The 16,772-nt window shown below is 39.5% G+C and overlaps 1 protein-coding gene across 1 annotated transcript in view; it reads right to left on the reverse strand.

The window, feature by feature from the left end:
• Positions 1–7,357, reverse strand: part of LOC139946225 (transmembrane prolyl 4-hydroxylase-like) — a 32,076-nt gene extending 24,719 nt beyond the window's left edge. The window contains exon 1 of the mRNA XM_071943843.1: positions 6,870–7,357. Coding sequence (XP_071799944.1) covers positions 6,870–7,019 — 150 coding nt within the window. The 5' untranslated portion in view covers positions 7,020–7,357. The remainder of the gene's footprint in view (positions 1–6,869) is intronic.
• Positions 7,358–16,772: the final 9,415 nt, after the last annotated feature.

The raw sequence follows: 16,772 nt of genomic DNA on the forward strand, positions 1-16,772 counted from the left end.
CCCAATGGAGAAAAGACAATGAAGGAAATTTCAGCTTAAGATGCGGGAGGAAACCCCCCAAAAATTACTCCAGGGAAAACCCACGCAGTCAAATAGGGACTGAAAACCCAATCCATGCAGTGCCCCCGGTGAGATTCAAACCAGGGTACTAGAAGACGAGGAAAGATACCACCACGCCAATCCAACCACCCTATTTGAAAAAACACTAGCCCAAGTATACTCAAATTAATTAGGCCACTTCATATAAATTCCTCTAGTTTATTCCCCGAATGTGGGTCACACTGGCGAGGAAACCTTGATCTTTGGTGGAATGACACCCAGCCTTTCCCCCAATGAACCAATTATACATGGTCAGTGCACCCTGTTGCAATTAACTCATTAATATGTATAAGCCGGATAGAACAAAACAAAATTCTCACTAATAACAAAGCATATATAGGACTACAATAATCCCTGATGGGATATCAGTCTCCGTTGCACAATTCCGATGCTGTACGCAACGGAGGAGTACAACCTGGGCTGGTTTAAAATAAGGGAATTTTGTTAAGTTGTTAGGGACAAGTAATTGTATTAATCATTAAAGATTCGAGAGCCAATAAATTATGTAAATAAATTAACGCCATATTGGTGAATGAAGCTAGTCACTGCATGCATGCAGAGCCCAGGTTGATTGAGCTGCTTATAGGCAGAGAAATTTGTTTAGCAACTTAATTCCTGCTTTGCAAACATAAGCAGAATACCAGCCACAAGCATGTTTCCGTTGTGCTTAGCTATTTTTTTAAGATTGAGCAGCTATATAAAGTTGGGCCCATGTGCTCTGCGGATGCTTATTCGAACGACAAAGCTGCTAAGCACTATATTCCCTCTGAGTTATTTCAAGCGCACAGCTGGGCCCAATTTCATATAGCTGCTTGAGCAGAAGTGCTTACCATTTTCTGCTGAGATAAAATATACAAGTTATAACATCTGCAAATACAATGCATTGGTGCCTCTTAAAGGCAGTGGACACTATTGGTAATTACTCAAAATAAATATTAGCATAAAACCTTACTTGGTAACGAGTAATGGGGAGAGGTTGATCATATAAAACATTGCGAGAAACGGCTCCCTTTCTCTGAAGTAATGTAGTTTTCGAGAAAGAAGTAATTTTCCACGAATTTGATTTCGAGACCTCTGATTTAGAATTTGAGGTCTCGAAATCAAGCATCTGAAAGCACACAACTTCGTGTGACCATGGGGCGACAAGGATGCTTTTTCTTTCATTAATATCTCGCAACTTCGACGACCGATTGAGAAGACTGGTCTTTGACAATTACCAATAGTGTTCATTGTCTTTAAATTACCCATAATATTTATTTAGATTACTTTGTGGGGTGTCTTTAAAGGCCTAGATATGTGTCAATTTCAACACTGTAAGTTTTGGCAGTGAACATGCAACATTTCCGTAGTAGTCACAGTAAAAAGTAAATTAAATTTAATTTTCGCAAGCATTATTTGTTTTGTTCTTAACTATTTGATGTACTTCATAGAGCTGAAGTAACACCATGGGCACCAATGTAAAGATGTTGTTTGTGCATGTATCGAGCGTACCTCCCCCCCCCCCCTCCCCCTACGACGCGGCTGCTTTGATGTTTTTATTTCATTATTATGCTTCAGGTATCCTAACATCACGAATGTAGGTTGGCTAATAAAGTTCCGGTTGTATTAATCTCACCGCACCCACTCACATCCCCCTTTTTGAGTTTCCCCCCATATTTATCTCACAATCTGTATTTTTTTCCCCACTAGTTTATCTAGAAATATGTTTGTTATAAATAATACAAAGTACTATCTCCAGGCTAAGAAATTATTGACATTACCTTACTCCACTAATGGGGTTTTCTTAAAGACATAATGTTCCATTTGCCCGTTGGGGACGTTGTGTGTTTACCAGCGATAATAACCCAATGAATATTTTGGTCTCAGAGCCCTCAGTTTAGACTCCCAGGGCAATAGACAAAATGGGCCAATAATAATTGTATCGACATGAGAATTGTTGTTCCCCATTTTCAAGGAATCATTATTCGCATACATACAGAAACAACACCTTAAAAGGAATAACACATTAAAGATGTCTTAATTTTGGTTTTTACCCATACACCGATGTGTGTTAGCACTGTATACTCAGTACTTTCCCGAGTCCTGTGAAAAACTATCACAGGCATGTTACTCGGGTGGGATTCGAACCCACGACCCTTGCAATTCTAGAGCAGTGTCTTACCAACTAGACTACCGAGGTTGCCCGGCAGCTAGAGGCAGTTCGAATCCTATGTTTTGGCAGCGGGTACCGCAACGATATAATAGATGTTTAATTTGCATCGGGGATAAAGAATATTAATTTTGGTTTTTACCCATACACCGATGTGTGTTAGCACTGTATACTCAGTACTTTCCCGAGTCCTGTGAAAAAATATCACAGGCATGTTACTCGGGTGGGATTCGAACATTAAAGATGTCATTTTCACTTCATAGTTCAGCTACTATACATATAAATAGTTCAGTTACCTAAATATTTTAACAAACCTATGCAGGAAAGAAGTGCACGAGTAAACTACGAAGTACACTAGCCTGACCAAGTTTAACAAAAACATGTAAGCAAAACAACACATGATTATCCATGATAAGGTTACCAGCCACTGCTTCACAAAATTCGCATGTGACTGGTATCCGGCTCATTTTTGCTGAGCAGGAAATTGTAAAGCAATGTAGAAGAATGCGACATTCAAAGGGAAAGTGAACATTTAATTTTTAGAACCCTTCGATTGTTTTAATCATAATTGCAGATTATATTTACAATCAAACTAACCCGTGAATATTTGATTTCAAAAGTTGGTTGCGTTTTTGAGATGCCGCCGAAAAACCGGAGCGGTTCCGCTTGCAGGAAGAATAATCCGTAATTGGAATAAACAAGCTAAGAACCGCATCTAACAACAACTTTTATCAGGTTCAATATTTGGGAGATGACATATTCGTCCATAACCGCATCACTTCAAGGTGAAATTATTCTCAAAATGTTGTATACTATCGAAAGATGCTGAACTTCTGACCAAGTAAGTTTTTATTGCGATTGGATTACCAAATCCCTTAACAGAATTCGGCTTGCCCTTGCATTAAGCCCCCACCTTCGACTCCACTGGGTGTGTCAGATATAATTTCTTTCGAAAATCGATGATGTACGATTTCTTTTAGGACATCAGTTTACGGTTGCATTAATTCTCAAATTCCCAATGTTATCAAATCACAAACTACAATGGATTGTGCAATGATCTTTACACGCGTCACGTCGTGCCTAAAAATCAAATTATTTCGTACTTATAACACGCTCGCTCGATATCACAATCTATACTGCAGTCCTTTGGTGTCTTATTCGTCGTTGTTAGAAACCAGCAAATTATGTTGTTGTTTGCATCAGTATTTTCATAATCATAGAAACTCTCACTGATAGAAACAAAAACCATCCCGGGTAAGATTCCGGGTACCACAAGGCTTGATCCGGGTCAGGCTAACCCGTGAAGTGGTTAAAGAATGGGATTTCAATAGACCTTATGCATTGAAGTCATCCAGCCGCCATATTTGAGGTCAAACGGTGACGAAACAATCGAAACGCACATAGATTGGCCAATGAACAACCTCCTTTTGACCTCAAGGCGAGGGCGCCGTACTGAAATGACGTCATGTGCATAAGGTCTAATCATATTATTCTCAGTCATTCTGACTCGATTCTGTGTCAGTTTGACCTGGGTTCCGCATCATATATTGAATCAAAGATGGGTAAGTTAAACGGGACTCGGAACTTATTTCGAAATTATTTCGATTGAAATGTCTGTTGTTTTAGAAGTCAATCAAGGTATTTCGAAATTTAAATCTCAAAAATTTGAGATTTCATTTGTGTTCTTTTATTAGGTCAATGCTGCGGCCGGAGAAGTGGACTTCGTTAAACGTGGGCAAAACAAAAGTTTTTTTCTTTTTTTTTCTTTCTCAATTACAAGTAGACACTGTATCTAACTGGAACTTTCACAGTGACTTTTATTGTATCTTAGTTGATAATCGTGACAATAAATCAGCATTACGTTGTCGAAAACCAATATATGACACTACCCTTCACTCCCACAATCACGAGTATAACTCACAAACATTATATCTAACTCATATGAGCGTGTACGATCGACAATTATTCTGGAATTGCTTAAGTGGCGCCTGGCGCTTTTTATTTTCATCCAACCGAGTAAGCACTACTCTTTGAATCAGATTCAAGTACGAGACGAGTAAGTGGGGCACCCATAACTAACTCTCATCTTTCCTGCTTTTTGTGCCTTTTGGGAAATTCAAAACTACCCTTCTCCCTCCGGCACTTCTAAAAACAAACCTTTCTCACCCAAAAAAGGTGTGAAAGTGAAAGAAAGAAACGTAGTCTTTAAAAGATCAGTCCTATAAAACTTCAATTAGATAAGAGCAACACAAAACCTTTTAACTGCCCGCAGGTTTTGTCGTTACGCCTGCAGTCATTTTCGCGCCAAAATTCATACTTGAGAAAGCAGACACAATTTGCATTAAAAATTTGCCTTTTGCCTCTAGGCGCTCATACCTTTTTTCTCTTTCTGTTGAATTCGTTAATTTCTATTTTGCTGTGGAGTGAATGCGAAATCCTTTAAAGTGTCAGAGAGTTTCTAAACTAATCTACACGCTAGGTTAGACACAGTGTCCCCAAGAGAGCTTTTTGATTTGACCAGAAATTATTATTATTATATTTCAAAATGATACGATGGAACTGCCACTTCCCACTGACCGGAACTTTGAATGATTTTGGATTCGGGACTCTACACATAGTTAAAGGCAGTGGACAGTATTGGTAATTACTCAAAATAATTATTAGCATAAAACCTTTCTTGGTGACGAGTATTGGGGAGAGGTTGATGGTATAAAACATTGTGAGAAACGGCTCCCTCTGAAGTGCCATAGTTTTCGAGAAAGAAGTAATTTTCCACAAGTTTGATTTCGAAACCTCAGATTTAGAACTTGAGGTCTCGAAATTAACCATCGCAATGCACACAACTTCGTGTGACAAGGGTGTTTTCTTCTTTCATTATTATCTCGCAACTTTGATGACCGATTGAGCTCAAATTTTCACAGGTTAGTTATTTTATGCATATATTGAGATACACCAACTGTGAAGGCTTGTCTTTGACAATTACCAATAGTGTCCACTGCCTTTCACCCATAATAATATCGGTATCACTGCAAAAAAACTGAGGTGTTAAAGTTGACACCATATGTGCTGTCACATTTTTATAGATACCAAAGACAGATTTAAAATTGATAAAAGAGTGTTAAAATAACACCAATGTAATTGTTTTTCTAATGTTATTAACCATGGCGTAAATTGTGATTCTTTTTTTGTATCTATGACAGCATTCTTCTTTGCTTGAAGTGTGCGTATGGTGCTCCTGTAAAATATTTTACAGATTTTAGATTTGTTATAATAATCTATCTTACCGTGTATAGGCCTAAATGTATTTACTTTTTTTTCCCCAAATGACCAACTATATAGGCCAACCTCTAGTGGGTCTGAGGAACTGGCTTACCCACAAGACTGTATGAGGCTTAATCTTTTGCCCCTGGATTTCTTCTTCTTAGGTTTAGGCCTTGATAGACTTTTTCGGCTACTTAATTACTACAGTTTTTCTGATTTTTTTCCCAAGAGCAAGAAAAAACAAACAAAAAAAAAACACGGAAATCTGACTAAAGTAGGAAGAGTTTCTTGCCTGATGGTTGAAAAAACCTCCCGATTCCAATAATTTTATATTTTTGCTTCAAGGAGGCTTATATCACGGCTGGATGCCACTTGTTTTCTGTTGAAGCTTTTCCGAACCCCAGTGCTGGTTTATTCATTGCTAGCGTCTTGAACTTGTTTTTCTCTCTCCCTCTTTCAGATTCCCCGAAGCTGAGAGTTTGGACAAAGTGGTTTCGCGCCTTTTCAAAGGCTTTTGCATTTTGTCCGTCTCTCTCGTTCCAGATTCGTCGAAATATCTCTCCACTTCAAGTGTGTACATAAAACCCACACTCCGTTTTTTTGACCAGATTGAGCAGCCTGCATAACCGGTAGTAATTACCGGTCTAGATGCTTACAGAAACGTCTGCAAGCAAGTCCCTGCTTCCCCTCGACCGTTCTAGTCTTCCTACTTAAAGGCACCGGACACCTTTGGTAATATTGTCAAAGACAAGTATTCTCACTTTGGTGTATCAACAAACTTGCATAAAATAACAAGCTGTGAAAATTTAGACTCAAATTGTCATCGAATCTGCGGGTGAATAATGAAAGAAAAATGCCTTAAAAGGGCTTCATGCAGGTTTCGAATAACTATTTGAGTCAGAGATTACCTCTTTCTCAAACACTACGTTATTTCAGAGGGAGCCGTTTCTCAAACGTACCGTCAACAACTCTCTATTGCCCGTTTACAAGTAAATTTTATGCCAACGATTATTTTGAGTAATTAACAATACTGTCACATTTCCTTAAGTTTATACACGGGACTGGTTTGCTCTTAAAAGATTTGATATGTTATTGTCACCTTCGTTGTTTGGACCCGTATGAACAGTTTTGTTTTAAAGATTTGCCATAACGAAACAAAGCTTTTTAAAATTTTATTGTAGTGCTTTGATTAAAAACAAGTATTTAAATAGCAATTATAAAGTATTGGCTAAAGAGTTTGGCTCGAAGTATCAATTTCGAAGCAAATGCCACAATATAAGAAAGTAAGAAAAAAAGAAGAAGAAAAAAACACTTAGCAGAAAAGTAATAACATGCAAGAAACTAGGCAAAGAGTGCTTACCGCAATGGGGTCCAGCTGGTATAGCTTCAAATTCTCCTGCACAACGTCGTTTGGTTGCACACGGTGCACGACGGACATCATGATAAAAAGCGCCAACATTCGGCACACTTCTTTTCTCGATGGTATTCTACCGTAGAGTTTCAATTCCATCCTTTCCCGTCAGTAAAGTTAATCCAGGGGTATATGGGGGAGATTGTAGGGAGGTTTTCAACCGTTCAACCGTCGTCACGAAGTCATCCTCATTCAAACAAACTCAGTGCACTGGCTTATTCCTATGTAACGTTCCGGTATTTATACGCACAGGTTGATCACCGATGATCTAGTAATGTTTGGGTAGATTTGTTTGACTTGGCCGCGACGTTTCATCCACGTGACAGCTCACCGTGAGTTGGCGCGCTCTCTCTGTGTCTCTCACTGCCTCTTTGTTGTAAACCAGAAAGATACCTGTGTATGATGATCTGTCGCCAGCTAGCTTAGCGCGTCTTCAGTTTAACGGATCTAAAATGTCACGTTTTACTTCTCTCCCCGGTCGCTGGTGCCACTGCCCTTCGGGATATGCTAAAATAAAAGAAGGAAACACTCGATGAATTATTCCCCCTGGTACTCACACTGCTCGTGTTTCACTTGATGGAGTTACCCACACGCGGTGGACTGATAAACAGCTCCATTCGTGGGGATAAACCACAGCTCTCCGCAGTGTCGGAGAGACGGCTACGATGACTTGGGTAACAAATCGGCAACACGCAGCCGTTTTTTTTCAAATAACACACTTGCACGCGGTTATTTACCATTGGCTGTATATATAATATAGGTATCGGTGTGTGCGGAATTCAAAAGAAGAAGTTGTGGTTGTATTTGGACGTTTGTCGGGTACAATTGCACTAGAGTGATGCCCGCACAATGAACATAGCTCAGGCGTGTACAATTACAATTACATTGAACACCCATTACACAACAATATAATCGACTAATACATACAAGAAACAGACACTAATAAGGGTAACTGCCAGGCATGTCAGACTGAATACAACTGAGCAGCATTTCGTTTGCAGAAGTGACTCTGACTCTGCACAGTTTTCTCTTGATGGATCTTGACGTACACATTTTTCTTTAAATATTCTTTTTTTTTTTTGCCGAGCCGAGAAAAATAGCCGAGGGGAGTGCCCGATATTCCTCATTAGATAGACCGTTATTTATAGGACTCAGGTGTCAAAAGGAAAAATACAGTTGGGGGCGATTGCTGGATCAGAAGTTAAAATTACATTGAAATTGGTTTTTCTGACAACCAAACGTGAAATGCAGGCCTTTTTCATGAATATAGCCGTCTATAGATTGAGCATGACAGTTACTTAAAGTGTGTGTTGAAATTAAGATGACAACTTTGTAATGACGTGTTGCTTATTCGGGGTGGGGAAACAACGTGACTATTAAAGGCTTGCGTGCGAGGACTATTTCACACGTACAATCATCACAGAGCGTGTATTTTTGTTTTGTTTTAAACATGGCACTGGACACGTTTTGTAATTACTCACAACTATATAGAATAAAACTAACTTGGTAACGAGCATTGGAGAGATGTTGATAGTATAAAACATTGTGAGAAACAGCTCCCTCTAAAGTTATATATTTTGAGAAAGAGGTTTCTCACTCACAATGTGCAATTAGGGTGTTGTTTCTTTTAATATTTTCTTGCAACTTCGAGGACACATATTGAGCCCAAATTTTCACAGGTTTGTTTACTATTTTATTCACATATTGGGATGCTGGTCTTTGACAATATTAACCCACATGAAACCATGTTTTGCTACGGAAAAAAAACCTTCTAGATTATTGATGCTACTGTTTTTGACGAAACATCGACTTGGCAGTACGTGCGATGTTTGTAGACTAAGACACTTTACATGTTAGCTATTGATTAATGATGTAATTGTTTCGGGTAGGCGTGTACCACGTTGTAATCTCCTTAAGGTTGAAGGTGACGCTTCGTCTGAACAGCAGTGTATGTTCTTGACGTTTCAACTAGAGTGTGCTCTAGTCGTCATCGGGGGACAGCTGAAAAGCACTCGTCCGTATCCGGATTGTTCCGGCCCTAACTATTAGATTCTCGTCTCATACAACAGTCTCCATTTCGGGGTTTCCCTTTTACATTTAAATCACATGACAATACTCACATACAAAATATCAAAAACAATCTTACCAACGAAATACTACTATACAGCGAAACCAGTTTGAGATGGAAAAGTATCAAGGAGCATGCAGAACTGTGGATTTAGATTATTAGATCATTTTATAATAACCTGGACCTATCTTCAGACCATCGGATTAAAAAGTAGGGTTTAGTTAATGACCCCGAAAATTCTGTAAAAAACACCCACTTGTTGTAAAGATTTTGATATTAAAGTCATACAAATCGTGTGATAATAATCATCTGATTGGTACCCATTGATTAGAAACCTATATTAGAAGTATATCAAAAATTTAGGATTTGAGGCATTGCATGGTGAGGTATCAATGTATATTGGGTTTGCGGTAACACCATGTGTGTGTCTACCTGCCACTCAGGTAGAGTTTGTTCTTATAGAGAACTGTCTTGCTTAATTCTACTACCGCGAAGTCTCCCGAACACCCGGACAATCTACTCTGCGGTAGAAGAGTTAAGCAAGACAGTTCTCTAAGAACAAACTCTACCTGGCAAGTAGATACACACATGGTGTTACCGCAAACCAATATTTATATCGAAAATGTTGAATCGTCTAAAGGCAATCTTGTGAAAACTGCAGCCAGAGAGAGATGCAGTTGGTAGGCCTACAGTTTTTACCTCGCTAAACGTGGATGGGTTCGAGGTCCTTTGATGAAAACACCGCGACACTATTTTAACAAGTCGTGTCTGTGTTTAGCTGAAACCTTCACAGGTGACTTTTATTGCATCTTTATTGATAATTTGGTCTATAACGATGACCTACCCTAAAGTGCAAGTCACTTGTGGAGGGCCACTGATTTCATTACAACTGCCCAAACAGCGTACAATTCAATTGAGCCGCTCAAGCAGATAAATTTTCTGCTAAAAGAGAAAAAATAAGGAAACCAGTAACAGATGGTGCATGTGACATGGTATTTTGGTTGGTTTCCCTGTTCAAGTAAGCACACTTTCGTTGTTCGTATAGCTACTTTGGATACTTTGGAGGCTCTTGACTAAAGGCAAAACACTAGACTGCAAAGAATGGTTGCTAAAAATGACACCATGAATGTTTTCACATAGATGCAAAAAAATAAAAATCAAAAGTTACACAGCAGGGTGTTCAAATAATGTATGTTACATTTACGGTGTTAAAGGGAAGGTACACGTTTGGTAATTAGTCAAGAATTTTTTTAACATAAAACCTTACTTGGTAACGAGTAATGGGGAGAGTTTGAGAGTATACAACATTGTGAGAAACGACTCCCTCTGAAGTAACGTAGTTATTAAAAAAGAGGTAATTTCTCACTAAAACAATAAAAGACTTCTATAGCTAGAAGTCTTTTATTCCTATCTGAAAGCACACAGATTCGTCCAACAAGGGTGTATTTTCTTTCATTTTCTCGCAACTCCTATGACCAATTGAGCTCAAATTTTCACAGGCTTGTTATTTTATGCTTATGATGGGATACACCAAGGAGGACACTGGTCTTTGGCAATTACCGAACGTGTACCTTCCCTTTAAGACCAATGGCGTCAACTTTTACACCCCGGTTTGTACAGTGCAGGTTAATGTTGCATCATATTGAGATTGGCCGTGTTTTGTAATTTTCTTTGGACTTTAATGCCTTCAAATAAATCATTGCACTGACACGATGTGAGCAAATTTGATCAATATCATGTCATTTAATTATATTTGCCATGGGCCCCCACATCAAGATAATTCAATAAATAACACAAAGCCTTTCAAAGTTTCTTATAATGACACGTTGAAGTGCAAGATAGGTTCAGCTAGTTCCAAATTTCACGTCTCAATGTTCTGTGGTCAGATCATTGTCGCTGTTAAATGAAGCGTCATCGATTTTTTTCATCGTTGTGCTGATTTTTAGGTCAAGCTAATAAAAAGATACTATGGAAGCCACCTTGAAAGTTCCAACTGAAAACACAATGTACAATTCTCAAGGAAACGGGAAATAACTGTCTTTGTATTTTATCAAGAACGTCGAATCCATCCACCCAATAGACTTGTGGACAAGTCGTTCATGGTCCCACGCGGTGAGATAATGTAGTTATGGCGGTGCTCTCGCGAGATCACTGCTCTCGCGTGAACTGCTGGTTGCCCGACTTCTACGGGGGCCAGCAGTCTCGCGAGAATACCGCGGGAATCGCGGGGAATGTCGGAACGCTATCACCGCGACAGAATTTAACGACTTGTCCACACGTCTATCCACCCAACGGCATCTCTGGTGCACTGTAAATCACCAAAGGACATTACGGAAATCTGAATATCCAGTGGTCGCCTGTCGAAGATTCAAATTTGTCGACATACTATCATTGATTTTGAACAACGAGTGCACTTCAACTGTAATAATTTCGCAAGGTGCTAACAACCATGACCATCTTTATAACAAGGAGGCTGACTCACTGATTTACAGTTTTTCGGGGTCACTACTTAAGCATGGCCCTTCTTTTTAATAGATTTTTGTTTCAAGTATGAGACCGATTTCTGTAGCACATTGTGAGGGTTTACAGGTGCGGCGCGTTCAGTAGCATCTTCTATAAAAACACTGGGGCAAAACCCTTATAGCGATTAATGTAACTTGTTTCTTTTCATAAAACACATTAGTATATTGGTAATTGTCAAAACCAGTTTTCTCAATTGGTGTGTCTCAACATATTATACCAAACCTGTGAAAATTTGAACTCAATTGGTCGTCGAAGTTGCGAGATAATAATGAAAGAAAAAACAACATTGTCACACGAATACCTCACATTCTAAATCTGAGGTATCGAAGTCAAATTCTTGGAAAATTACTTCTTTCTCGAAAACTACATGTTACTTCAGAGGGAGCCGTTTCTCACAATGTTTTACACTATCCACCTCTCCCCTAAGGTTTTATGCTAATAATTATTTTGAGTAATTACCAATGTGTCCACTGCCTTTAATTGGAATGTTTTAATCTTCACTCAATAAAAATGAATGAAAGTTGAATATGGGCTGTCGTGGAAATAAACAACCTATCATCAAAAGTGAAGATATCCTTTATGCTCTGAAGGTAAAAAGCAAAATCCCGCTGTAATAAACAGGACTGTTAATCTTATGTCAAATTCCTCAATGTCTGCCAAATCTCCCCGACCTTCCGAAAGAATGAGAGGAAAGAAAGGGTCCAAGTAATGCACTATGCAAATACTTCTCGATAGAGAGTCACTTCACCGCCATTTATTTCAATGTTTCTGAGACTATGGCACTCAGCGAGTGAGAGTGAGGCCACTTCTCAGGTTCAAGATGTTGCTCAAACATCCGCGCTCTTTTTTTTTGTAGGACACCCCCCCCCGTGTCATTATGATCAGGAGTAAAACATTCTGTGCCCTGACACGCCATTAAATCACTCTTATTGTACCCTACAAAAATCCTTCTTCATGGAAAGCAAACTTTGGTATGCAAAACCATACAATCTTGACAATAATGGGCCAAACTGATTGGGTTTTAAGGCACGAGAGAAACACGGGGGACAACAACGTGGTTTGATCGCAGCCAAAGTAAGACAAATTGTCCAGAGTACATGACACCTAGAGTTTACTGACTTGTTGCCTGGTTCAAGAAGACCATAGCAACAAATACCTACGTCCTTTCTGATAATAGGCCCCTATCATATTATTGAAGATGACACTTAAACGTTTCAGACATTTGCAATGATCTTCTGCTGACTTTGAAAAACGGCATACATTGTTGTCAAACCTGCCTTGGTCAACTTCGCGCCAAACTCCGATAAATCAGCGTGGGTTTTTATTTATTAATTCACCAATTCCGTGTGAGGACTTTTTAAAACATTAAAAGCATAATAAATAAATAAAGCTCTTGGGTTCATGTCGAATCAAATCCAGTGATCGCTTTTCATTAAAAAAAGCTTCAACATTTAGTACGGCTCAGGGCGACAATCAACACGCAGTGTACAACCGTAAATCTCGATGCCGCAGTACGTAGCCACTATACTCCGTTTAAAGGAACACGTTGCCTCGGATCGGACGAGTTGGTCTACAAAAAGCGTTTGTAACCGTTTGTTATGAAATGCATTATGGTTAGAAAGATGTTTTAAAAGTAGAATATAACGATACACACAAGTGTCACTCAAAATTGCACGGTTTTCCTTTTACGTCGCGAACTAACACGGTCGGCCATTTATGGGAGTCAAAAATTTGACCCCATAAATGGCCGACCGTGTTAGTCGACGAGGTAAAAAGAAAACCGTGCAATTTCGAGGCATATTTGTGTAGATCATTGTATTCTACTTTTACAACATCTTTCTACCCATATGCATTTTATAACAAACGGTTACAAACGCTTTTTCAAAGACAAACTCGACCGATCCAAGGCAATGTGTTCCTTTAACGGCCCGGCATTATGCATAAAGTGTAACATCCATGTCCAATTTCTTGAGTATACGATGGGTATGCGTCAAGTGCCCACCCCTACCCAATCCGCGTTCCCGTGGGTCAGCTTGAGCCGTTCCGTCAAAAAGACCCACGTGACCAGTTACTAGAAGCCATCTTGAACTGAGTGAAGTGTTTATGACTGCACTTAAAGGGTCGAATACACCACAGAAAGAATCTGGGGCCACTATTTTGAACAGCTGTTCGCAGATCGGTTTACCTTTTCGTAGAAACTGCACAGGTTTGCGGTAACACCATGTAATGACAATCTCTAATGAGTTGGCAGGGGTGGTTCTGAAAAGAACCATTGGTTTCAACCCGACGTTAAACGGAGTGGTGGCTCCGTACGGCGGTGTTTTTTTCTTCTTTCGTTATTATCTCGCAACTTCGACGACCAATTGAGCTCAAATTTTCACAGGTTTGTTAATTTATGCAAATGATGAGATACTCCAAGTGAAAAGACTGGCCTTTGACAATCCTCATCGCGCATTTATTTTAAAACTAGCAGACATAAACTAATTTTATTTTGCATTCGTGCCTGCACAAAGACGTAGCATACAGCTACCAGATAGCTATTTCAACCGAGTAAACAAAAATCAGTACACGTGACACGCAGACGATACGTGATATCACCAGGGGCTAATAGAGCGAGGTTTCCCCCGTACTTTCTAAAGAATTACAGTCTATTTACCGTCCTTTTTTGGAAAGCATTGCGAGCTGGAATTCTTCTACAGCCACTCGTCACCTATAGCCACTCAATATTGACTTATCCAATTAGCGTTACGGCGTCCGCTCCTACTGTCGTTTAATTTGCACCATTCGATGTATCATTGACTCTCGTGCCTAGTGTTGCCTTTGCGCGGTAAGAGCAAAGACACGCAGAGATTTAAAAAAAAACCTAAACACACGTGTTTGCTGTAACTCAGTACCCTCCCCACTCGCTGGAAGAATAGTTCAATATATCTCGTGCTTTTTCCTGGCGCTTTTTTTATGTCCGTGTGTGGCGGGCGACAGAGCCTGATTTCCCCATAGATGTCTACTAATAATCGTATGGCCTTCTGACAACTCGACCTTTAGATAGAGTATTGTGTTCGTCCATACATGATGTATGCGTGTTATAAAGCAGCAAGCACAACCAACAATGCACCGGTGGAATTATCTGTTGGTAATTAGGTTACCTGTAATTACCCGGTGGCAGACTAGTACCCAGGGAGATGACGTGTTATTATTATATCAGAATCTGCAGGCGGTTAGGGAGTGTGTTGACATGAGGAGAGTGTTACCCGTTCGGGTTGAAGGTTACTTTGAAGCTTTTGGGTCAGAATTGACCCGGATCCGAGTACCGTTAGGCTTGACCCATTTTTGGGTCAGTATGAACCAGAACCTGTGTCAAAATGATCACACAATAAACTGACGCAGTCGAGTTAAAATCACAGTTATTCATTTTCCGGGTCAGCATCGGACCCGGAATCCGGCTCAAAAAGTTGTGACCCGCGAGGTTGTACGGTAAAAATATAAAGTATAAACGATTTTGTTTCTGTGACAAACTTTTTTTTTAAATGGTTACTCAGCCTGTTCTCTTCTCAAATACACTGCAACATTACATTCATGCATTGGTGTTATATTAACACCATCAAATTATGATGTGGATTGTATGGGTGTTAACAATGACACGCAGGGTGTTTCCACACATTAAAATAACACACATTTTACTTGTATATTATCACCTTGAAATAAGTGAAAGGGTTCTGTGGCACAATTGCAACTAAACAATAAACCAGAAACTCTGGGGCGAATCCCCTCTCTCTACGATAATACCCCGGCTTCAGAACGTAGCGGCCCCCGGATGCAAGATCTTGGAACCCGGACATTCCTGGTGATCAAAACGTTGTCAAAGATGTATACGAAGCTCCACGATATGGTTGAAAACGCTTCGTAAAGGTGCCAGTCCCCAAAGGGATTGAATTCGATACACTTGATTATTTATTGGCTGAATTCACCCTTCTGTTTGATCATGGCCCAGCATTTCGCAAACAGCTAAGAATTAATGAAATCTTCACTTCCTGAGAAACGTGACGGAATATCACTCGCCGATATTCACCCCATTGACTCTTTAGGGGCGTTGGACACTATTGATAGTTACTCAAAATAATGGTTAGCATAAAAACTAACTTGGTAATGAGCAATAGAGAGCATATAGAAAGGTTTGCGGTAACACCATGTAACGACTATCTCTAATGAGTTGGGGTGGTTCTGAAAAGAACCGTTGGTTTCAACTCGACGTTTTGATCAGTATGCTCTGATCGTCTTCAATAGACTAGAGAGCAGTTAATAGTATAACACATTGTGAGAAACGGCTCCCTCTAAGGCATATAGTAACATAGTTTTTGAGAAAGAGATAATTTATTACTCAAATTATTATATAAAAGACGTGAACCCTTTTTTAGTCATCTGAAAGCACATACATTTGTGTGACAGATGTGTTTTCTTCATGTTATTCTCTTGGAACTCTAATGACCAAACTTTCAGGGAGATTTTTTATTGTCTGCATTATGTTTGGATACACCAAAGTGTCTAGTGCCTTTAATGTTTTGTGAAATACATGCCTTTGCAGATGTTAAAGGCAGTGGACACTATTGGTAATTAATCAAAATAATTTTTAGCACAAAACCTTTCTTGATTACGAGTAATGGGGAGTGGATGGTAGTATAAAACATTGTGAGAAACGGCTCCCACTGGAGTGACGTAGTTTTTGAGAAAGAAATAGTTTTCCGCGAATTTGATTTCGAGACCTCAAGTTTAGAACTTGAGGTCTCGAAATCAAGCATATGAAAGCACACTGGTGTTTTTTTCTTTCATATATATCTCGCAACTTCGACGACCAATTGAGCTGAAATTTTCACAAGTTTGTTATTTCATGCATATGGTGAGATACACCAAGTGAGAAGACTGGTCTTTGACACTTACCAATAGTGTACACTGTCTTTAAGTCGCTGCTTGCCACGGAATTCTGTTCTTCCATCGTTTCTTTAATGCACATTATCCCTTTGGTAAGCTTCCCAATGGAATTAGAGACAGACTTCTGGGCTTAGCTTGGGGCTTACATTTAGACCCAGTGGGACTTTGGGAGCTGCACTCTTATCACGTCCGGGTCATGATTCCGTGTCCCAAGGGTGCGAGCCAAATATTAAATAGAAATGAGAATGATCTAAACTGCGAATCAATCTTAATTGCCAAGCAAAGTTTAACGTGATAATACAAATGGCACTAAACAATATTAACAACTCATCTATATG

The sequence above is a fragment of the Asterias amurensis genome, chromosome 13, assembly GCF_032118995.1.
Source record: "Asterias amurensis chromosome 13, ASM3211899v1".
In the NCBI taxonomy this organism is placed as follows: Eukaryota; Metazoa; Echinodermata; class Asteroidea; order Forcipulatida; family Asteriidae; genus Asterias; species Asterias amurensis.